The sequence below is a fragment of the Chenopodium album genome, chromosome 7 (genome assembly GCF_948465745.1).
Source record: "Chenopodium album chromosome 7, dcCheAlbu1.1, whole genome shotgun sequence".
In the NCBI taxonomy this organism is placed as follows: Eukaryota; Viridiplantae; Streptophyta; class Magnoliopsida; order Caryophyllales; family Amaranthaceae; genus Chenopodium; species Chenopodium album.
In genome coordinates, this window is record NC_137840.1 from 59,268,155 (window position 1) to 59,292,378 (window position 24,224).

General features: G+C 33.3%; 1 protein-coding gene across 2 annotated transcripts; it reads right to left on the bottom strand.

Annotated features, from left to right (window-relative positions):
- Window positions 1-715: 715 nt before the first annotated feature.
- On the bottom strand, window positions 716-15,080 carry LOC145639110 (protein GIGANTEA-like). 2 transcript variants are annotated; one of them, XM_081690269.1, is made up of 16 exons: window positions 14,885-15,080; window positions 14,440-14,641; window positions 14,145-14,259; window positions 11,915-11,986; window positions 11,719-11,773; window positions 11,454-11,596; window positions 10,970-11,244; window positions 10,068-10,123; window positions 7,769-8,009; window positions 7,520-7,670; window positions 4,913-5,122; window positions 3,125-4,690; window positions 2,680-2,748; window positions 2,210-2,428; window positions 1,765-1,857; window positions 716-1,578 (listed from the first exon to the last, which is right to left on the bottom strand). In XM_081690269.1, the coding sequence occupies exons 3-16, from the start codon at window positions 14,247-14,249 to the stop codon at window positions 1,279-1,281; spliced, it is 3,555 nt and encodes a 1,184-aa protein (XP_081546395.1). In that variant the 5' UTR covers window positions 14,250-14,259; window positions 14,440-14,641; window positions 14,885-15,080; the 3' UTR covers window positions 716-1,278. The 2 variants fall into 2 exon arrangements, with proteins under 2 accessions (XP_081546395.1, XP_081546393.1); XM_081690267.1 differs by having other exon boundaries at window positions 14,145-14,641.
- Window positions 15,081-24,224: the final 9,144 nt, after the last annotated feature.

Consider the following 24,224-nt stretch of genomic DNA (forward strand, 5'->3'; position numbering starts at 1 on the left):
TTGCTATCATTGGTTCCCTGAAATTAGTCTTTGGTCCACAAATCTGCATCATTATTAAATTAGTACATTTGTTCATGCACACACACAAAACACCTGATATGCTATGTCTTTCTTTTCCTCTTTTCCTTTATTTTTTGTCTCCCCTTTTCTCAATAAACTATACTAACGATCATAGCTTACAAGCAACACTTATAATCAGACAACTTAAACATACACATATATATATGACTACATTTCTCCAAATTCACAAATTTCTTTATCGAGCCGTCGGGGGAGCACGCGCATCGCGCGTGCTCCAACGACTAGTTTATCAAAATATCACATGAATATGCTTTTCTTATCAATAAATGGAATCCACTGAACTTTGACTCTTTAAGGCAAAAGCAAAAGTATGACCTAACAAACTGAGAAGAGCTAGGATAGTAAAAGACCCAAACTTCTATTTTAGCCCCGAATCCATATTTGAAAAACTATCGTATGAGTGTTCCTTAAATTTATTGGCGGCTTTTAATAGCTCTTCCTTGTAGTTGTAGTCAATTCTCAGCAAACCCAGAACCTTTTGGCGAGGACCTCATCATTCACTAAATTCATTGTCGTCGGAATGAGAATGTAGGTTAAGCTGGATGGAACACAAGAAGAATACATACCAACAGGGATGCGGCGTGCTTCATTGTAAACCACACTATTATACAAGTACTTTAATTAGGCATAGAAATTAAATTTGAGAAGACATCAAATTACTTGGTACTCTCGTATCAACTCCATACAGAATTGTTCATGTGCTACTAACAGTGGGAAAAAATGAAAAAAAGAAAGTCAGACACCATATTAACTGTATTTATACAACTACTTGCCATTTTTACCCTGCCACAAATGGTTCTTGAACTCTCTTTTCATGGCCATATTTTACAACGGAGTGAGACACGACTGAGGAAATAACAATGTAATTGGCTCGTGGCTGTTGAAGGAAATGTTCCCTTCTGACTCCTAGTTTTTCTCCTTGATAACAAGTCACCTAGAGACAAATCTAACCTGCAGCAAAGCAGGTATTGAGACTATGATTACCTCGTTGCTGTGTCACCCCGTCTCACAATACATGTAGCATTTTACTTGGATATACTAGCACATTGAACTACAAATGAAACGAGTTTTACATCATTGTGCTAGAAGACCTATCCACCTACGAATCAATTGCCTGGATGGCTGTCAGGATTAAATTTTCCTCTGTTTTCTCAAACAAATAACAGAGTAGGAACTGAGAAGATAGTAAAAAGGATGTCAGATGGTTATTGTACACCCTAGTTCCTTGGCTGCCGTGTCAAGATACTCAATAGTCTTTCCTCGTGCTAGTCGACTATGAGCCTCCCACGTCAAACACTTTTCAATATCTGTGTGCCAGTCAATGATCCCTAAATGCAAGTATTGAAAGGGAGATTCATGGATACCATTTCTATTTTCTTGTTGAAAACCAAATTTTACAGATCCGTTCTGCTGTATATCTCGGAGAACAGAAGTGCTTAAAGCACGGACATGTGCACTTGGATGAGAGAGGCATGTTATAGTAGCTGGTAGGCGGCACTGCAAAAAGGAGCAAACAAAATCGGTCAAAAACTCAAAATAGATCCTCCAACAAGGCACAATGTCTTTCTCCTGGGGGCAAGGGTACGATCCCATTCATAAGCTATCAATAAAAATTGAAATCATGTAACTTTTCCTTGAGTGCATCATATCCGTTTGAAGTAAATAATCTAGGTAAACTTATACCTTTAAAAGATTGGAGAGGCCATCTGCAACAGCTAATCCAGACTCTCCCCATTTCAGCACTGATTGAACTGCCCTGGCAGTTGCTTCTAGCAGCTGTCAAAAAGTCAGCATAATACAATAAAGTTCATCAGACATTACAGTTTAATATTATAATCATCTTACTAATTCTTGCATCTCTTAGATGTAACAGCAAAAACCACCCAATTTTTACTATGTCACATAAGTCTTTGTTTGTATGCACTTCCTAGATATCACTACACTTTGAAAGTTTTAATAGTATTCATAATTACAGCACAAGACGATTTCTGAAACATAATAACATAGCAACGAGTAAAATGAAACATAGGTTTATTGAAACATAGGTTTAATGAAGATAATGGGAAAAAAGGAAATTAAAGCAAGTGAAAGCAGGCTTTTTAATCTTTAGAACTTTCCGATTTTTTACCTCCAACTGAGGAAGAGTGCAAGCTTCTCCATCAACAAGCATCCCATCCGTCGCACGCAAAAGAAGATCTGAAGCACTTGCCAGTATGACAAGTGATTCGGGGGTATCATAATTTCTCATCAATTCCACCATTAGCTTTACAATTCGCTGGTTAATCTTCCACATTTTCTGTCCTTGATCATCATCCTTGGCAATCCAGGGCTGTAACTCCCTTTCAGCCTGACCAAAATAAACAAATAAAAAAAAAAAGGTTACTAAATAAAATGTATTTGTATCGAACAAGATCATAATTTGAGGCATGTTCAACACCCATAAATTTAATATTTTTGATAGGAATCTTAGGATATTAAAAATGCCTAATTAAATATCAGGCAACAGAATATTGGTGAGTTTGGCCCCACTCTTCTATTGTCCAAATCAATTTTATTTATTTTTTTTTAAAATGCATAGCAATGGAGTAGAAATTGAACCTGAAGAACAATCCCTGCTGCTGCTTTAGCGGGTGATGCAGATACAACATTGCATAGTGCATCAACAACCTGTATCAACAAAATGTAAGATGGAAGGGCAATCCATATAGAAAAGTTATCACTATGTTGATATAATTTTAATATCGCATACTAATTTCGAAAATTTTATTTTGCAATGTACTGCTAAATAAGGTGACGCAGGCTTACTCAAAAAAAAAAAAAAAAAAAAAGGTAACGCAGGCTAACAAGTGAAAATTCACATCACGGAAACAAACTTGATGAGGTAAATGGTAGTTATAAGGTGACATGGGAGATAATGATGCAGAATAGGGAAGTAATAATATAGAGTCGGTAGGGAACTGAGAAGATAAGTTTCTGACAAATAGTATCCAAGTTCTTCTACTTAAAACAGAGACTTATTATTGTAGAATTTGGACATGCATACCTGTCTCCATCCTTGCTGTGCAGAGGTACTTTCTGCACTAGGTTGAGTTTCAGGTGATGCAATCAACTTGTGCCAAAGGAGTGAAACAACTGAGAAGCAAAGTTCTTGCTTCTCTTCAAGTACTGATTGCAGAAAAATTTGTACACTGCAATTTAAACCTATATGCCTGTCCATAGTAAGGAAATGAGCCAAATCTGAGGCATCAAATTGGAAGTTCGCAACCCTTTTACCCGCTATATTTCCAGCATCATCGTCTGTGTATATAGCCTTCCCACAATTTAGTAAATTCTTTGAATGGGAAGAATCTTCACATATTAGTGATGATGGCACTTCTGATTGAAAAGAGACAGTCCCTCCACAATCATTTTGTTTTCTTCGATTGGCAACAATTGGTGGACCCCTCCACACTGGTGTTTGGGATAGATGAGCTTCTAGTGGTTCTGCCTTGTTGGCAATAGATGCAACTGCTTTTCTGTGGATATCAATTAGATTATAAAGTGAAGATGCCCTGGTGTGAATTTCATTATCCCATTTACAACGCATTAAGATAGAAAGGGCATTCATGCAAGCCTTTGATCGCCTGAATAATTCAGAAATGTGGGCAGCAACCATAGCAGCAGCAACTATTTCATTTGAACTGTAACCCCATGATGTGCCAATGGTTGATGGTTTCAGTGAAAATAAAGCTTCCAGAATTGCCAAAATTCTACGAGTATGACGGACCGCAGAGTCAACACCTTCCTTGAATTCATGAGATGTACCATTTAATTTGACAGGCTTGGCAATATTAGCTGAATCTTTAGATATTGAAGGATCAGACATATTTGCAATCAAAGGAAACAGCTGAAGTTCACAGGATAGAGCACAAACAGCAGCCAGCACATAAGAATCAAATGCCACAACAGGACCTTGTTTTTTGGATTTCTTACTTCTGGGTTCTCTCTGTCTCTTAGAATTCCTTGATCTTGAAGGGCTGGATTGACTTGATTCTGAGTGTTTGGTAGTGTGTTCAGCATAGTTATCCTCACCCCTCGAACTTTTCCCATTTCTGTGAGCTTCGTGACTAACACAGACAGTTAGCACCACAAATAGCAATCGAGAAGCAAGCTCTGCAGAAGCACATGATTCCAAGAACAATGAATGAACCATGGTGCGGAGCTCGGCCACAGCTAGGTTTTTGGATGCTGGGCCTGCTTCAGAACTGTATCTTGATCTTCGATTTTCTTCCGGAGATGACTCAAACGGAAATGTTCTCCGTAGAACTGCTTCAACAGTAGCCACAAATATTTTCATAAGACATGCTTCGGATGGGCTTCCTCGAGGCAGATACTCCAATACTTTAAGGAGAGGTATGTACAAGTTCCATGACAATAGGGGGGGCTGCAATGGTGTAGCAACTATTATTTCAGGAAGATCAACAGCTGAAGAGCTTAATGGTATCAAACCATAAGCAGCTTCCCATATGGTACAAATTCTCCATTCCACCTCTGGACCATGGGCACAAAGCATTGATGCAATGCCCTGTGCAGTGGCTTCAATAGTAGCTTCAGCAGCAGGCATTTCTATCTGGTAACAAAAAAAAAAAAAAAAGAGCCCCAGTCAAGACAATCAGACGGTATCTTCAAGGAAGACGAGGTTCTATGATACGTTATGGGATGTTTGGAAGAATACAATAGTTACCAATGTAGACACTATTTTAGAAAACTATTCACCAGATGTTCTTCCTCTTTTACCAAAAAAAAAAACCAACACCACCCTGGGTCATCCAAATTAAGATAAATATATTACCTGCTTTCTGTAGCATGAGATATAACCACCCAAAGGTTCATGCTGGACATCAACCCCTTCAACTTGTCTCAATGGTGGAAAAAGCAAGGCAGGCTGAGAAAGTATACGAAACAACAATGCTGCTGCAGCATCAGCGGCAATACCTTCTCTCATAGACATTGCTATGCCAATAGCTCTCAGAAAATGTAGATGCATCCAGTTTCTTGGCAACTGCACAAAAGTAAGGCATACATAGATAAGAAGTAGCATTGACAGATAAAGAAGCCCACATACATCGAATTGACATGTCTCGATTACAGCACGTACCAGTTAAAGCATTACATACCCAAAGAAAAAATAAAGAGGCTGAAGAAACCATATGATACCAAGGGAAATTTTGCACAATTTTTTAAAAAGGGCATTAGTATCACTCCAAGAAACTTCCTTATAGAGTTATAGAAACTTTGTTGACGTGCACAACTGCACATACAACTTATATACCTTTGTTCAGAACTTCCAAGTGATTCAACGTGCTCACTATAAGTGATTTTATTGAAGCACTGCGCTTATGCCATCATACTTTACTTTCATCCCCCAAAATTCAAGTTAGCAGGTATATGTAGTATACAGGTCCTTTATGACAGGATATTTGGATATTTAGGACAACATTATGAGCGAATGTATGATACAAACACAAAGACTAACAAAGAGGGTGATGACCGGATGCAGGATATTTAGGACAACAATTATGTATGATACAAACACAAAGACTAACATAAGAGGTTAATGACTGGATTCAGAATATATGGGACAACAATTATGTATGACACAAACACAAAGACTAACATAGAGGGTAATGTCTGGATGCTGCGCGTTACAGACACATTTAAACAATCTATAGCACAAAGTGGTATTTTATGGTAACAGGTTGGATTTGGGCAAGATGAGAGAACCTGAATTCAATAAGTTAAAAGGAATTTATGCATCAATAGAGGAGAAAGAGTCTTTTATTGATACAACTGGATTACTATTTAGCCCCCTTTTCACCCAAATCTCACAAATTGCGTATACAAATAATAAATTAAATGGAGATGACCCTCACAATACTCACTACCGTAATCAGCCTACTCCAAATGCATTTAGCTAACTCAAGCAGCAGTAAAAGATGACTCTCCATTTGGAGAAAATGCACTTTCTAACATTACCAAGTTTACAGAATTATCATAAATTTTAAGCCTATCAAAAGACACAGAACTCACACAAAGTTTGTAACCCCAACATTTGAGTAAATTATAGGGCTTTCTGGGGAGATCTAATGACAAAGGTGTCGGAGCCTTATGCTTTCTCCAACTATTAGAGTAGTAGGCTGCGGATGAGGGGAATTTCCAAGTCTATGCATAATTCTTTCTAAAAAGTACATAATTCTATTCTGATCAGATAATTCAGAAGACCAAAATAAGTCGTGTCATTGGGAGGGGGGGGGGGATTAAGTAGAACTTTATCTTTTCGAACCAAATTTTATTTAGGTGCCTAGCATAATACTCAGCCTTGTGCACTACAGTTGATTTTACCATCAGCAAAATGGTGTGAAAATAATTCGAAGGGGAAATAACTTAAGAAATTCAAGCCACAGCTTAATCAACAAATGAAGAAGAATTGTCGATCTCACTGTTACAACTATGATTATAACAAAGAAAATAATGAGCACTTCATCCTCTTATCTAGAGGTCAAAATTAATCTAACTCGCATGGTCATGAAAAAAGCTAAATCCTCAAATACAAGACAAAATGATTTCTACTTTGGACTTTTGTCCTTGAGCAATTTTAAGTCATCCACTGCTGTGTGTAGCAATGATTGAAACAACTAAAGTAAGGTATAAATGTGCATACACCCCATATTGACAATCACAATGAGATCACAGATATATATAACCGCAATCACAATATTGGTCAGGGAGCTATTGCTTATAAGTTTACGGCATAGCAAGTGCATTATGTACCAACCCCTTGACAAGATTTCTTATCTACTTAGAGCATGTTTCGTAAGAGCTTTTTTTGCTTGGAAACGGAATCAATCAAACCATTACCATTACCATTACCATTACCAAGTGTTTGGTTAGAAGGTTAGAGAAACAATTACCATTACTTAGGGGTAATGGTTTCCACCTATTTATTACCTCTCCAAAATCTAAGGTAACAATTACCCTTACCCTCCTCAAACATGAACAAAGAAAGTTAGGTTAAGTGATTCCTTTCCATGGTTAAACCAAACAAATGAAAAGGTAATGGTTAAATGATTCCTTTCCCTTCTTCTATTTGTTACCTTTCCATTCCGTTTCCAATATTCATACCAAACGCCTCTTAAAGAGTACATCCTCATAAACTATTAGTCATATATTTTTATTTGTTTAAGAAAACTCTAAAATTTAATTCCATATTTATGAAAAAATATATATTTATTCTATAAAATTCCAGCGTGGCAGCGTTTATCATTTTGGATAAGAATAATTAAAAGTCACCAACAACCAAGTTTAGGAAAACAGTAATGGAGTCCATCGCATCACCAGAACAATGGAAGACAAAAAAGATCATGTGTAGTAGGTAAAGTCATATGGAACGTGATCTTACTCTCATTCCAGTTGCATAATCTTCAGCTGCCCGAAGAAGTTCCACAAGTTGTACTGCAGCATCAAGTGCATCTGGAGCCCATGATGGTGGTGCTTCAAGAAGTCCAAGCAACAATCTCTGAGTGGCACTTGGTGTAGCGATTGCATAATACCTTTTGCAATTAAAGGAAAAAAAGAAAACCAGATAAATATTAAAAGAAAATTGTACTAAAAAGGAATCAATCAGTGAGTTCTTAGGTCAATAATTTACCGATGAAACAAACGTGCATATGGTTCAAGTGCAGGTAAACCAGCAACTAGATGCTCATCCAAAGCTGTTGTTGGAGGAGGAAGCAGAAGGGCAGGAACTGCAACAGCTGTTAAACTAGCAGTCTCATATCGCGTGACTTCTTCGTCACAGACACTTAATATAACACCAGCACCATTTGCAACAGCCCAACGAGGAGTTGACGGCATTAACTGAGGATGCTTCCCATTTTCACGAGAAGAAGCTGCAGGAAGGAAAGGTAGCCAGAACTTACTCCATGTTTTGCTAAGGTACTTCTCACAGCAATAGAAGAGATAAAGATTACAATAGAAGACACTCCTATCCCTCAATTATTAGGTGAAGATTTTAACCTAGCTGATATACAGTTAAAACTTAATCACATTTCATTGCAAGGACTCTCCTACTAGCCAAAGGAAAATCCATGCAACAAACATTAGAGTACGTCAACTTTAGCCATTATTTGGCTGCTGTTAAAACTCAAAATAGGACAAATGGAAAATATAATAAATTTATTTTTGTTCCTTTCTAGGTAGGTAATGGTATCAAATACTCTTTCATCACCCTAGTGATGGAGCTATGAGTGAGAGAGGAGGGTAGGCTGATGCATTAGAAGGGAGAAAAGGATATGCATGAGACAGGAGAATGAATGATGTTGAATGTAAATTTTGTATATAACTAGGGCGGCCAACGCACGCACCATAGCTAGCCATATCCAGAAGTTCTTTTGATTTGGCATTGTTATTAGCGTTAACTAGGGGAAAAAATGTAAACGGATATTTTTATGGGTATAAATGTCCACATGTTATTTTTAAGAGTTAAAAAAAACAATTAACATTAATGAGGGCAAATATGTAAATAAATATTTTAGGGACATAATCGTCTCAACACTATTCATAAAGTGTGGTCATACTTTTAAAAGGGGTAAATACGTAAATAAACATATTTAGGGGCATAATAGTCTCAACACTATTCATAAGAGATTACTCATAGTTTTAAAAGGCAGGGAAAGACAGCATTTGACAACCTGAATAATTATCATGTTCAATAAGCTTAACCTGGTAAATTTTTAGGCTAGTAAATTATGCTTGTTCTTGGTGTTATGTCTCACAATTTACTATGAAACTGTTTGTAAAGACTGTAATGACAAATTTTATAGATAAAAAAAAATGTACAACTGTAATGACAAATGTATATTCGATTGGAAAACATTCATTATTTGGTGAACAAGAAAATCACTTAGATGAATAAAAATTGTCCGCAAACAAGATTTTCTTATTACTCTATGAAATGTATAAAGGTCATGCAAAAATCCAGTCAAACATGTTTTGGGCTTTAGTTTTAATAGTTGGTTAGCTAGAATTGTAACTTTGTGCGGGACACATAAGAACTGTAACATGTTTTGTTTTGCTATTATCTTTTTGCAGTAACAATTATTTTTTAGTTTGTGCCCTAGATGCATGGTTTTAGCAAATGAGTATTTTATTTCATGAATCAAGTGTAAGAATTTTATTCAACTTGGCCAAAAGAAAGAAGCTGTAAAATACGCCCCGTAAACATAAAATCTTTAGAAATCTAGAGTTGGCGTATCATGCAATAGGTTTTGCTTTAATTCCATGATCTCAAGCAAAATTTTGTTAAACTCTGTTTGGAGTTGGACAAAAAATACTTGGCATTCAAAAGTATCAAAAAAATTTAAAGTAATTTTCATCAGCTTTTTTTTTTCCTTATTCTCAACATTGCTCTGCATATACCAGCAAACAAAGCGAAGTGGGATCAATTTTTGAAAAAAAATCATATAAAATTCTTATAAGTACTTTTATCATTTTATGTATGGCATCTTCAGCACCAGCAAACTAAGCAAAGGACTGAAGATTAGATAGTGAAAAAATGTGTATACATGTAGTTTTGCTTGATAAATCATTCAGCATGGATTAATGAGCTTGGAAGAGAGACCTTAATTTTTAACTTTTACATTTTCAGAAACAAACAGAAAGGAGCACAAATGCTGCTATAGTTATTAATTATTAATTGACCCAACTTCCACACAGCCCCATCACTATTTCAAGCTAAAAGGTAATTGTATAATTATATTGCATGCTTCAGGATCATCTACTTGTATTATTTAATTATATCAAATTATCAGTAGGTACATAAGCCATACATGTGTTCAGTAGCATAATCATGGCCAGTTCAAGAGTCACAATAATGCACTTACTGAAGATGGAAAGAAAAACAGGAAAATCTCAAAAGAGAGATCTCCTTCTAAAAAACTTTGACTTACCAATCATAGGCGGTTTGAGTTCTCCAGCAGCATACCTTCCCATAACACCACCACACCTATAATTATTCCAAAAGATTCAGGAGGGAAACATAATTTAATTTACATGTACATCCATGCAAATTAACTTCCAGCGAATTCAAATTAAAGCACTTACAACATTCATACAAATCATGTATGCCCATTACAAATTTGACAAACATTCAGCCATTTAAATGGAAGAGCACAGCAGATAACAAAAATTATCAGGTTGAGGTAGCATGCTAGTCACTCAATAATCTCCTCCATCTCCCCCCCCCCCCCCCCCAAACCACACTCTTACCCAAAGCCGGTCTGTCAACCTCCCCAACCCACACACACACACACAAATCCAGTTTGTAAAAATGAGTGGGAATGTTCATGACTCAGCTGCAAAACCCTCACACAGCCGCCCCCCCCCCCCCCCCCCCAAAAAAAAAAAAAAAAAAAAAAAAAGAAAGAAAAATGGAAAAATAAAAAAAAGTCAATAATTAACTTGATATCTAATATTAGATCAGATCTTAACTCCAACCCTGAAAGTGATGGTTATCTGATATCATCATATCTAAGTTTTCAAATTAATAGCTATCAATTTTCTATCATTTCCGAAAGAAAATTATTTTTCATATAGATATTCTACTAAGAAAGGCCGAAATTTTTTAAATTTTTTCTTGAGCTATTATCTGTTAACAGATAAACATGATAAGAATTATAACTCATAATTTCACTTTAAAGTTTGTATTTTACTTAAAGCTCAAATCTAGAGATCAATCTGCTACATGCATCAAATCTAGGCATCCAAATCGAATGTACAAATTCACAAAAACTACACATTAATTCAAAAACTGAGTAACCGAATCGTTCAAGAACTCAACTGAAGTACATACCATCTAAAGTAATCACTTTTAATACCAAGAGGGGCTGCAAGTAATATGTCAGTAATCCAAGGGGACAAAGGCCTTGAAGGTCTTTTTTCACTATGAGCAGAAGAAGAACAAGACGGTTTGGCAACAGAAGCTTTGCTGCAAGTAGCACTATTTATACTGGTGGTACAATCTTTTGAACTTTGCTTTCGCTCAACTTTGTATATTGGACGATTATAGTGAGTTAAAATTCGCAGTATCTCTCCGCATGCTAGTGCCCACTGCTCAGAATATTCATTCTGCAAAATCGATGAGAATTAACAATTTTCTTCAACTAGGAGATTACATTACTAATTTGACAAATGAAAAACTATTGATGCATGCCCTCAGTTCTACACTTCTAGTCATGGAACTGAAAGGCTCCTTAGTTAGTGTCAAGAAGAAATATACAGCACCATGGAAACGAAATCATGCAAGAAAAGCTCATAAAAAAGTTTGGCGCATGTACCTCGTCATTTGGGCAGAACAGAGAAATGAAAGAGGCAAATGGAGGTCGATCCTTATCATATACTAGAGTCCCATCAATAATAATAGAAATGATAGGAAGAACAACAGCATGCCCATGCTCTGGATGGTGGAGGACAAAAGTAGCTGGCATCATCATAAGCACAAGTTAATGCCTTTCCTCAACAAAAAAAAATAAAGATTAATCATTCTAAATACAATCACATCAACCAAAAGGTATAAAAAGGTATAGAAAGGTAAACTATTACCAAGGACATCATCAAATAGACGTTTTTCATGAGCTGGGTAACGAATCCGAATCAACTGAATAGATAGAGAAAGGCATATAAAATGGTTAGTAAGCTCTGAAAGAAAAAGTCATATAAAAGGAGTAGAATCATTTTATTGAATATAAAAATAGGGTTTAGTGATCATTTTGTATCTGCAAAAGCTGCAGGAAAATACCTCAGCAATGTCTTCTGGAAACTGTTCTGATATGAATTGTCCAAAATACTCAACGTAAGCTGTGATTTGAGCCTAAGAGGGGGGGAAAGGGAAACGAAAAAAATCAGATAAGCATTTGAAAGAGCTGAAATGAAACAAGGAATTCAGTCAAGTTGGAAGGGACAAAATCAATTTGGTAAGAATATAAATATTAAAAACATCAACAATGTTATAATTCAAAAATTCATAATAATCAAGCAATAGCACCAAAAATAATTAGGAAATATTTTGTTGATGCTCTATATGACATGCCAAGTAAGTTTTTTACGTCCACTGGAGAAAGCATAAAAAACAAAATGATAAAGCTCAAAAAAATATTTTTATCACATGGTTAGCCATCTAGAATAGGTTTCTCACTGCTAATTGGGTCACTGGCTGGGGTTAGATCATTAGAGTTTGACTGTAAGTGCTATGCAATTCTGACCAGGAATATTTATTCCAAGTACCAGATATCTGCATAGATCTAGTGGTCTATGATGCCGCTGCCTGGAATCTACAGGCCTGCCTATGCATTATACCAGGAATATGTTAAAGCATAAATGTATGACAAGAGATTGACGTTCTATAGAATGATGCTGGGTAAGTCTTGTGTGCCCCTGCTATATATCAGATAGATACCAGCAAAGCTTTTCTTCATGAGCCATGGGTTTATAGATGAAGTCAAGATGCAACCTCATATCAATCCTATGGGACGCTCAGAAGCTCAACTAGAATAAGCTTGCAAATTAAAAAGGACCAGGCTTGATCTTAATTGGTCTCCAGCAAGTTGACAGTATAGTAATCTAAGTTTCTTTTAAGCCTTGGCTTTTCCTAATCAGACCAAGATTGCATTGTCCACACATTAGCATCATGGGCTTCAACAGTACCGCTAGTCTGGAATTACTGAGACAAACACTTGAATTTTCGATCAAGCTCTAGGCAGATCTTATATCATTAATGACCTGAGATTAAGGGGGTATTATCTTGATAGGTTGAGGCTGAAATGCTCAAGAAACTGCACTAAGTCAAAGACATATATTCTTGATATCTTGCAAGATATTAGGAACCTAGCTTGGAAGAGAATATACTGAAATGTTCGCTTATCATCAAGGCTTGGCTGAACGGTTGAAGTTATCTGCTCTTACAGGGGTATGCCAATGATCCTGACGTTTGCTAAAGCCTTGTTGGGAGATTTGTAGATCACATATACAAACCTAAACATTTCGTATGCAGACCAGCATCACCATGACACAGACCAGGGAACTATGAATACAAAAGTTTAGCAAGAGATCACGAACAGGTTACTGTGCCATCCTATAAGATTTCACAGTGTCCTGATATCCGATGGAGCAAGACACAATATTCCAAATCCTGAGTTGGTAAATAGTAGAGAAGCATTTCCAAGACTGAATAATTCTGGACAATAGTTGCCTTATTCATTTCCGTACCACCAACATGCTGCAAATAATTTCTGTATTCCATGATAAATAAGATGTCTTGAACTCTTGAAGCTGATTGTCATTGTTCCAGGGAATAGACAAAAGAATTTCTAGAGATCTCATGTGAGACTGAATCTGTAGTAAGAAGATGTCATCATAAAGCCCCTATAGGAACAATAATTTCTACTTGACTCTCAAAGTTACAGCAAATTCCAACTGAGAGAAGAAAAAGGGGGAAGCATGAAGAATATATTCTAACTATGATGGTAGCAATAGTAGCTTCATCTGCTTACTGACAGCTTCCACTCAGCTTGACCAACTCAACAATAGTTTATGCATAGTACTTTCTTGTTATTTCAATAATTCAGCCAGATGCCATACCAATACATATTTAACCTCAACCTAAACAACTAATCATTTCATGACCCCTTTACTCTTAGGAGCTCGAACAATTACCTCGATCTCTACTTTTCCACAAAGTCCAACTGATAATATGTTTAAAACTGATCAGATAAAAAATCAGCAGGATGGTGTTGATCGTAGCAAACTAATAAGCCTAGCCAACCTAAGTTTGCTTTAAGATCATTGTCCACATCCACATACTATCCAAGCTCAACTAGTCAAACCATTGGATGAGAGGTCCCATAATCAACTCCAAGTATCGAAATTAACATACCAACACCCTTACACTTACACGAAATACAAATCAAACACAAATTACATAACATGACATTTAAAGCACTAAAATACAAATTAGAGCAAAGTGACACTACCTTCCTCTGTTGTGTATCTTGTGGTGGTGGCCAAAACAAAGAGGAGAACTGAAGGCCATCAATCCACCTTTCCGATGGACGCGCCATATAATCAACCGTCCCCATTTCTCTTATTCTGTGAAAAATAATGTTATTGTTTCAACCCAACTACAAACTTCAATCCGAAGGCCGTTACCAATCAAGGATTAGAATCTCATAATTCAGCATCCCGAACCGAGCATCGAACAATCGAACAATGAAGTAAGTTCTTCCCAATTTACTTAATCAGTTTCTTCATAAATAAATTTATACTTACAGTTGGGAGCTACTTCTCTTTCTCGATTACAATTTCAACAGAAAAGGTACTATTATACCTTCTTCTTCAGCAATTACTTATTCACAAATCACAACAATTACCCCAATTTTTAGCTTCAAACCTTCCGATTTCTTCAATTATCAATCAATTTCTCTATGTTCAACGTTTGATTCCTATATTTTACAAATCACACCCAAAAATTCTGCATAATATCACAAAAATAATTAATCAAAAATAGTAATAATCATACTTCAATCATCTATGTAATACTCAATTTAACAGCCAAAAATGAATAAACCGAACTTATAAATTAATAATTAATCAGAGCAATAATTTGATATTATTATTCAGTATAAAAATGAAGAAAACAGCAAAATATCTAGCTGAAAAAATTTAAATTAAATAAAAAAAATAAAAATAAAAATCTGAAAAATAAAAATCATACCTGTTCAAGATGAAAAAAAATATCTGAAGCAGAAGATTGAGAGATTCTTGATTTTTGTTACTGGAAAAAAAAAAAAAAAGTGAGTTGCAGAAGAAGTGGGGGATTTTTTTTGGTTGTGAGATTTTGGGATTTGGAGAGAGAGAGGAAGAGGAAGAAGAGGAGATCTTTTTCGGGTCTGTGCGCTACTTGTGTTGCATACGTGGCGATGATATTTTCCTCTCGCCTTAGAGGCCGCATGTCGTTTCATGTTAGATTCGTTCAATCACACACTATGTATGACTACATGATATGCTACATCCATACCATACGATGTGCTTCTACTATACATGGATGGCTACATCGCCTCCCCATGGTTAGCTCGACTTGAGGTGTTAATGAGTTGCGTTCAGAATGACTCGAAACGATTGGTTGAGTTTATTGGAATTTATTATTTTTTTGGTTTAGCTCGAGTAATATGTTTTTTTCGATTGAGAGTTGAATTCGTGCTTAACCTGTCTGATGAGCACTTTCAATGTTTACATGTGATATTAATACTTATGATGATGTTATTTTGACCATTCGTGTGTGGAATGTTACAATTGTTGGCATAACCTTACAAAAGGTCATTTTTAGGTTTAATCATTCAAAATTTAACCGTATTGAGAAACTTAACACACGATCTTAGATAAAATAACTTACTAATGAGTAAGAGTTACATTACAAGGTTGGGTGCAAATTTACTTGTAAAAACATGGAATATACATATACTCCCTTCATTCCTAATTTTTTGCCCCATTACAAAAATTTGGATTAAATTTTAAAATCTTTAACCATAAAAATCATTAATATTAATCTAAAAGAGATAATATAGTTATACGGGATTTATTTTTGATTGACATTTAGTTTTAATAATTTTACATGTATGAAAAATTGAAAATAGAGATAAAATCATCTTAACATGTGCATTGAAAACCGTGAATAGTCAAATGGGTTAAAATATTAGGGACGGAGGGAATATATATATCAATTTTTTAGGGTTTGAAATTGTATTTGTTTACATTATCCTTGCTAAATCTATGTAATCAACATAAACTAGAGATATATAAGAGGTTAATAGAGGGACATGCTTCGTTGTTACAATCCTTCATGATAGAAAGGAAATGTAGGAAAATCACATAATCACAAAAGTTGTTCATACGTCCAATATCCAATATTAACCAAATTTGCTATAGTAATAAAGATTTCATCGTTCTTAGAATGATTTTTTTTAGGGTATAAACTTCCATTAATGTTTTTCTGTGTCTTTTGCTCACATATTAATGGTAAACTAATAAATATTGCAATGCAAACACCTTTGAGCTTCAACTTTCTATTGGTTGTTTGAAATGGTTTTTCTAATGCTTTTGATTTAATTTAGAATCTTATTCTTTGTTATTAAACACATTGTTAATTTTCCCCTAAAAAAAACATTATTAATTAAGATTTAGTCTATCAATCCAAGATAACTTTTTAGAAGAATCTAGAGCAAGGCTAACAAACTTATCATTGAGATGTTTACCTCCTTTGATGTGATCCTCATTTGACTTAATTACGAGATTGTGTAGCCTTGTAGGCTCATGTCCTTTTTTTTCCTTCTTTTTTTTTTTTTTTTTTTTTTTTTTTTTTTTTTTTTTTGTTCTTTAGCAAATTACACCTTATACGTATGGTTATTCTAACTTTACAAATGATAGAGTATGGGTGGGTCTCTTTAAAGTGGATTTAATTCGCAGTAGGTATGGGTGGGTCTGTGTTGCATCCACATTTCTAATCCGTGGTTTATACACACGGGTGTACAGTGCTCATCGTACACCCAGATAAATAAAAAAAAGGCGGAAAGAACATCCTGTGTTTCATAAAGAACATACATGTATTTGACAAAGAACATGTTTGTATTTGACAAAAACATGCATTACCAAAGAACATAAAGATATAATAAAAAGAACGAGATAAAAACTTAATAAAATTTTCTGAAAAATTACACATTATTATCGGAAAAAATTTAGAGGTGATAAAAAATCGAGTAGGGCCGGGCCATATCATAATTTCTCGTGCCCAAACCCGTAGAAAAGTAGCAGGTTTTTGGGATTTTTTCGAACCCGGTTCGAGTTTTAACTAAAAATGTATTTTTAGGTTTGCCCAAACCCACCCTATTTCGGGCCGGGTCGGGTCGGGAAGCGAGTCATGCCAATGTTGATCAACTCTTAAAAAATCCTTACCAAAAATATCATTTCCCCAAAAAATAGTTTTCTATCTCTCCAAAAAAAATTCAACTTCCCATAATAATTTAGTTTTTTTTTACTCTAATATTATTTTCAATTAAAAATAATTTAAGATTTCAATATCAAATTTCAAAATAACATATGTTAAAAGAACATAATTTATATTGTAAAGTACATATAGTTAATACCTAAATAACACACTAATCAAACTCAAAGAATATACGATAATAAAAGTAATTTAAATATGACATATGATAATAAAAATAGAATTTGGACGTCATTACGACCTTAAAGAACATACACGCCAAATTCAAAGAACATACTTTGTATTATTAAACCCAAAAAAACATATATGTGTATCAACATATGTTAAATAACAGAAGTTATAATGTAAAGAACATATAATTTTACTCAAAGAACACACTGATCACACTCAAAGAACATATTAAAGGTATGTTCTTTGTCAAACATAGGTATGTTCTTTATCAAACACTATATGTTCTTTCCGCCTTTTTTTGTTTACCCGGGTGCACCATGAACATGGTGCACCCGGGTGTATTATCTAATTTTCACACATTTCAAGCCCAAAAAGCATTTCATGTGAGGGGGAGTGATAGAGTATAAAAACATATTTCCGAGTCTCAACCATAAGCTTAAGCTTTTGGTTGAGTTAGTCCTTTAATATGGTATCAGAGCCAGCATGACACAAAGGTCACGGGTTCGAATCTCATTCAACCCTCCTTCAAAGTGGGAATTAATTCGCGCTAGGTATGGGTGGGCCTGTGTTACATCCACATTTCAAGCCCAAATGACCTTTCATGTGAGAGTTGGTTCCCTAACAATATAAAATATTTCAAAGTTGCAATTTTAAAAAATCAAAGGTAGTATTATAATCATGTTCAAACTTCTTCCTCTCTACTACAATACCAAAGAGAGAAGAGACCAATTTAAATTTTCAACCACCCAAAGAGACCTCTATTCTTAGATAACAGGTCTCTGGTAATCTCTTTGGCTAATTTAGATGGCCTCTTTAACCAATTTTGTAGTAGTGCCTTGAGTCTGATTAAGATTTAAAAAGCAATTTAACATGTTAGATAATGGGCCTTAATTGTATTGTCATTGTTATATACCTACTTGTGTACTTTCTTTACTTCTTCATAGCCTAATTTGAGAAACAATAAGAGTGTGGTACGGTCTTTCGTAACAATCACAATGTCTTTGAAGAAGACAACATTTTCCATTAATTGATTATTCAAAGAAAATCAAAATATTTCATTTAAATGATTCAAATTTAAAAGCTCATATAATTTATTTATTTTTGTTAAGAAAGAAAGCTATATATTCTTAATGTGTTGTTTTTTGAATTGTTCTAATAGAGAAAATAATACAATTGACTATAAAATACCAAACAACTTGTTTCAGGAGAGGGGGGAGAGAAAGAAAACACGTTGCTGTTTTTTTGTCCAATTGGAATCATGTTCTAATCAAATCATAGTAAAGGTTGATAAGATTAACCCTATTCCAATGCAATTAACCCTATTCCAATGCAATTTTAATTGCATTGATAGATTTAATTTGTTTGGTAAATAGATAGAGTTATGACAAAAAGGTCGGATGATTTGATCAATTTAGATGATTGAGTCCATAAATCCATCGATTTGGTCATTTGATATAGAGCTAGGGCGTGTAGTGGAGTATTTATAATATGTTTAAGTAACAATAAAACAACTACAAGCTACAAGTATAAGCCAATTTTACCAACACACTTTCATAAGATTCTTTAATGTAGTCAACATTCTAATGTAACTAGTTAATTAAATCAGCACTAAGCAACTAGATACCCGCTAATTACCATACATAGCCAAATAGAGTAAAATCATATTCCATTTATTCCTTTAACTCCCTAACTCTTAAATTGAATAAACTAGTTTTTTTGTAAAAAAAAAAATTAAAAAAAAATAACATAATAAGATAGTTTATTACATCCATATAAATAAGACATTCTTTGAGTAAAGAGAATCAAACTTTAATCCCTTTAGTCATTCAAACTTGTTAGAATACATGCAAATAAATACATACTTCTCCCGTTCCATATTATAGTTTTTGTTTTTCTGTAGAGATTCAAAATGTTTTTTCTATTTGTTAGTGACCAAAAGTTTAAGCTGATGGTTGAGGTCCAGAAATATGTTTTATACTCTATCACTCCCCCTCACATAAAAGGCTCTTTTGGACTTGAAATGTGGATGCAACACATGCCCACTCATACCTGACGCGAATTAATTCCTCTTTGAAGGAGGGGTGGATGAGATCCGAACCCGTGACCTCTATGTCACTTGGGCTCTGATACCATGTTAGTGGACCAACTCAACCAAAAGCTTAAGCTGATGGTTAAGGCCCAGGAATATGTTTTATACTCTATCATTACTTCTATTTTGGATAGTACGTAAAGACCTTTATACCCTCATTTTTTAAAACTTTATTTATCAATTTCCTATACTACCCTTGAATGTTCCACTTACCTTGTACTTTTTTTCACTTTCTCCCTCAAACTTTTGTTTATAATTGTACTTTTCACCTTTTTTTTTTTTTTTTTTTTTTTGTACTCAGGACTTGTTCTCTTCACCTGTAGATCTAGTCTGAATTTTTTAAGGTTTCTGGTCTGATCTGAATTTTTCTGATCTGGCTTGGTTTGATCTGATTTAACAATTTGACTTAACTTTGATCGCATTATAATACTAATCTATAAAGAAAAATACTATCAAAATGAATCTTGCTAGATTTGTCTCATTCATGAACTTTTTAAATATGTAATTTTTATATAAAAATTTAATACGCAATTAACGATATTTAACAATAAGTAAATGATAATCAAAAGTTCTAATTTGGTCTGATCAGATCTGAATTTATTAAGGAATAAGTAATTGGTATCTGAAATTAGTTGAAGAGAACAAGTCCTTCATCTACTTTTTCCTTCCATTTCTTATATACCGTAAAAAAACACAAACAAAAATTTTAAAATGGGAAGAGTACCAAAGTTATTGTGTACTACTCCCTCTGTCCCATTATTACATGCCTGTATTCCCTTTTGGGGTGATCAAAATTAAGTGCCTATTTCTATTTATAGGTTGTACTTTTTGACAATATTATTCTCTTTTTGATGATTTGTCACCTTTTTTTTTTTTTCTTTTTTGTACTTTAACATCAATTTCCAATACTTTCTCTCTCCTAATTCCCAACCACTTTTTCTTTCTCTCTATCTCTCTCTAACCCCACATGCATATTTATACTCCCAATTATTAGTTTTAAGGAATCTTTAACTTTCTTAATTCCCGTGCAAAATGAAAAATAGACATGTAATAAAGGGACGGAGGGAGTAGTAATTAATTTGAGGGTACAATACATCACATGATCAATTCCTCTTACCTCTGTTATAGAGGAGTACTCGACTACTAGTTCTTTATAATTTGTATTGTAATTGTGGTTGATTGAGAAAAAAAAACAATGAAAAATAGATGGCATATAAACCGTTCATGTATGTATCATGAAACAAACACATTGACTTTATACTACTATAGAAGAAATGATTAAAGATTATAAAGTAATTATTCCATTAGTTAGTAAAATTAACACCTCATGCCGGCCCAAAAAGAAAGTTAAACAATAAACAATGCAAAAACCTCTAAACACGCGACACGTGAATGCGTAAACGAAAGGTTGTTAAAAATGGGGAGTGGGACATAATTGAACACTTGTCCAAAATATCTGGCTCTAAATTTCTAATTTAAGTTTTGCAAAGTTTCTTCCACTCAGATATTTATCAGCTTCTCCACGTACTACATGTCTCCCTCAGTCCCTCTTATTTTTTTTTTTTTTGAATAGCAAAAATATTTCATTAATTAAAAGTCATACGACATCTATAATAGACATTCGATGTTAACAAATACATAAGATATTGAATCAAATAGAATTTTCCTTCATAAAAACTACGATCGTCGAGTACTTAAGTTAAGGTTCTATTCTTTCGAACTTATTTTCTGTTTAATTTATTTTATTGATCTAATTTTTTTAATCAAGTAATTTAAATTCAATTCAATTTAGTTCAATTCAGTTTAAAAAAAAAATTCTTTTGACTGGAAAAAAAAAAGTTTAAGAATGATTTATACTCTATATTTTATTACTCCCTCCGTCCCACAATACATGACACGTTGAACTTTTTTCATTATTCATTCATTAGGTTTGACCATAATTTTTTACTAACATAATAAAAATATATTTTTATCACAAAATATGTTATTAGATAGGTTTTGATATATAGTTTCATAATATAATTTTTAAAATAATTTTCATTAATATTCAATTATATAAAAATAAAGTGTCTTAATGTATATATATATATATATATATATATATATATATATATATATATATATATATATATATATATATATATATATATATATATATATATATATATATATATATATATATATATATATATATATATATATATATATATATATATATATATATATATATATATATATATATATATATATATATATATATATATAAAGTCAAACGAACAAAGGGGGTACTTGCTTAATTTTCCTAGACACGTATGTTCGTTGTTGTAAATTATTTATCAATAACATCTTTAATTACCCCAAAAGTTCGACTCTTTTGGGTTGATTTTGCGTTTATTAAGAAACTTAAATAAAAAGAAATAAAAACACATATTGGAAATATAAATTTACATGGGGTTTGTAAAAATGTAGAGAGATAAAGTATTAAAAATACATGAAAAAACAAAATTTTATATATATGGGGAAGCTAATTTTGCACAAATATTATTGTAAATTAGTGGGTATTTTAATGCAAATGAGTCGATCATTTCAGGATTAAAATTAGGCCAAATTAAGAGTTGAAGTTTTGGGGACGGAGAGAGTCGTAAGTAAAAATTACTATAACAATTGAAAATTAAGAATTTATTCATTAAATCGATTTCAACATGTAACAACAAGACTATATATTTTTATAATATATAAATCATAAACATTAGTCAAAGTATGTCAACTAATGTTTTTGATTTTTTTTAAACAAAAAAAAAAAAAAAAATTGTGCAAATGAAGCAAGTAATAAAATATGAAAGAATTAATATTTTATTTTTTAAAATGTATAAATCACAAACATTAGTCATAATATGTATAAGTCACAAACATTAGTCAAAATATGTATAAATCACAAATATTAGTCAAATTACTCCAAATTATAGACTTGTTCACTTCACCGATAATAAGGTGATCTTGTCTAAATTTATTAAGAGTTGATCTTGCTTGGCCTAAATTTGCTAGTTTGTTTAATCCAATCCTTCTTCGTTCTTTTAATTGAGTAGCACACTTTTCTTACAAAATTATTTTAGTAGCTACAATTATATCTCTCATGTACCTTTTGCCACATCATTTACTTCCTCTGTTCTACTCCGTAATAATATTGCAACAACTGGACTTTTACACTATTTATCACGCTTGTTTGACCACATATTATGATTTATACGTAAAGTAAAATATAGTCATGTAGGGTCTTGTTAGATTCATCTCATAAAATACTTTCACATTAATTATCAACTTTTTATAATTTTTAATCTTATATAATTATACATATATAACATATAAAATGTATTTTGAGATGCGTAATTTCATCTTCTTGCAATATTTGTGGAATAGAGGAAGTATTATTTTTTTTTCAATGGACTACTCCCTCCATATTACTCTCTCCGTCCCTTAATACAATGCCTCTTTCGAGCATTTATTACTCATATAATAAAGAGAAAGAGCCATTGTATTAAGGGACGGAGAAAATATAACATACTGTTCATTTTTGTTTTTATTTCATGTGAATTAATTGCAACCATGCAGGGGAGGGATCATAGTGTATAATGTTCGCTAAAGTAGATATATTTTGTACAAGAAAATAAAACGTAAATAAAGCTTTAAATATCAGAGTTTCTTATAATATATTATTATTATTATTATTATTATTATTATTATTATTATTATTATTATTATTTTTAAAAGTAAATAGTGGCATGAAAATTTAGGGAAATGTTTAGGTTTCTTTATGTACGTAGGAAAGGTAATGCATCAACATTTTTGGATACCTAAAATAAAATACAAGCATTATATTATGTGATGGAGAGAACATACTATTCTAATTATCCAATATGCTTCTCCTAATTAATATTTTGAGCAAAAGGTTAAGTATCTCCAAACAAATAAAGGAAACGTAGGACTGTAGGAGACACTACATTATTCTCGTATATACTTCTGTTAGAGATATGAGATATCGGAAAATATTGTGTGATATATTTTCCGTAGATATCATTCAGAGAATAATATATTTAGGATATTTATGTTAAGATATTATTTTGAGAATATATCTTTAGGGTTTATGGTTATGTTAGTATATCTTTAGGAATATTGTTTACTATCTTATGAGCGTAGGTTTTGTATAAATACTCAACCTATTGATGAATAATAATCAAGCAATACAAAAGTCATTCTATTCTATTTCTTCTCCTCTATAATTTGTCATGATATCAAGAGCGGGTTAGATCTTGGGGTTTCACAAAAATTTCCTCCTGCCGGTGGGTTAGAAAATTAAACCCACCGGTGGGATAAAACTTTAACCAAAGCTATAACTTTTTTTTCTCAATAATAAAGAGTCATGCGTGATGCTTGCTCCAATATAATCATGGGAGGAAGTTTTTGTTGAGTTTGTGTGACGAGGTGAAAACAAGGGTCTCAGCTTTGACCCATGATTTAATTAAAATAAAAAAATAAAAAAATTTCGGCTCTCTTGTGTCGTGAGACAAGAAATTGGTTCTCCTTGTGCCGTGAGACAAGGTTTGTGAGTTGATTCGAGCATAATTTTGCTCCTTTGGATTTGAGTGTGGTTTACTGTGAAAGACCAAATAAGAAATTTGAGTGTGTTTTACTCTAAAAGACCAATTTGAGTGTGGTTTATTCTGAAAGACCAATAAGAAATTTGAGTGTGGTTTACTCTGAAAGACCAATAAGAAATTTGAATGTGGTTTACTCTGACAA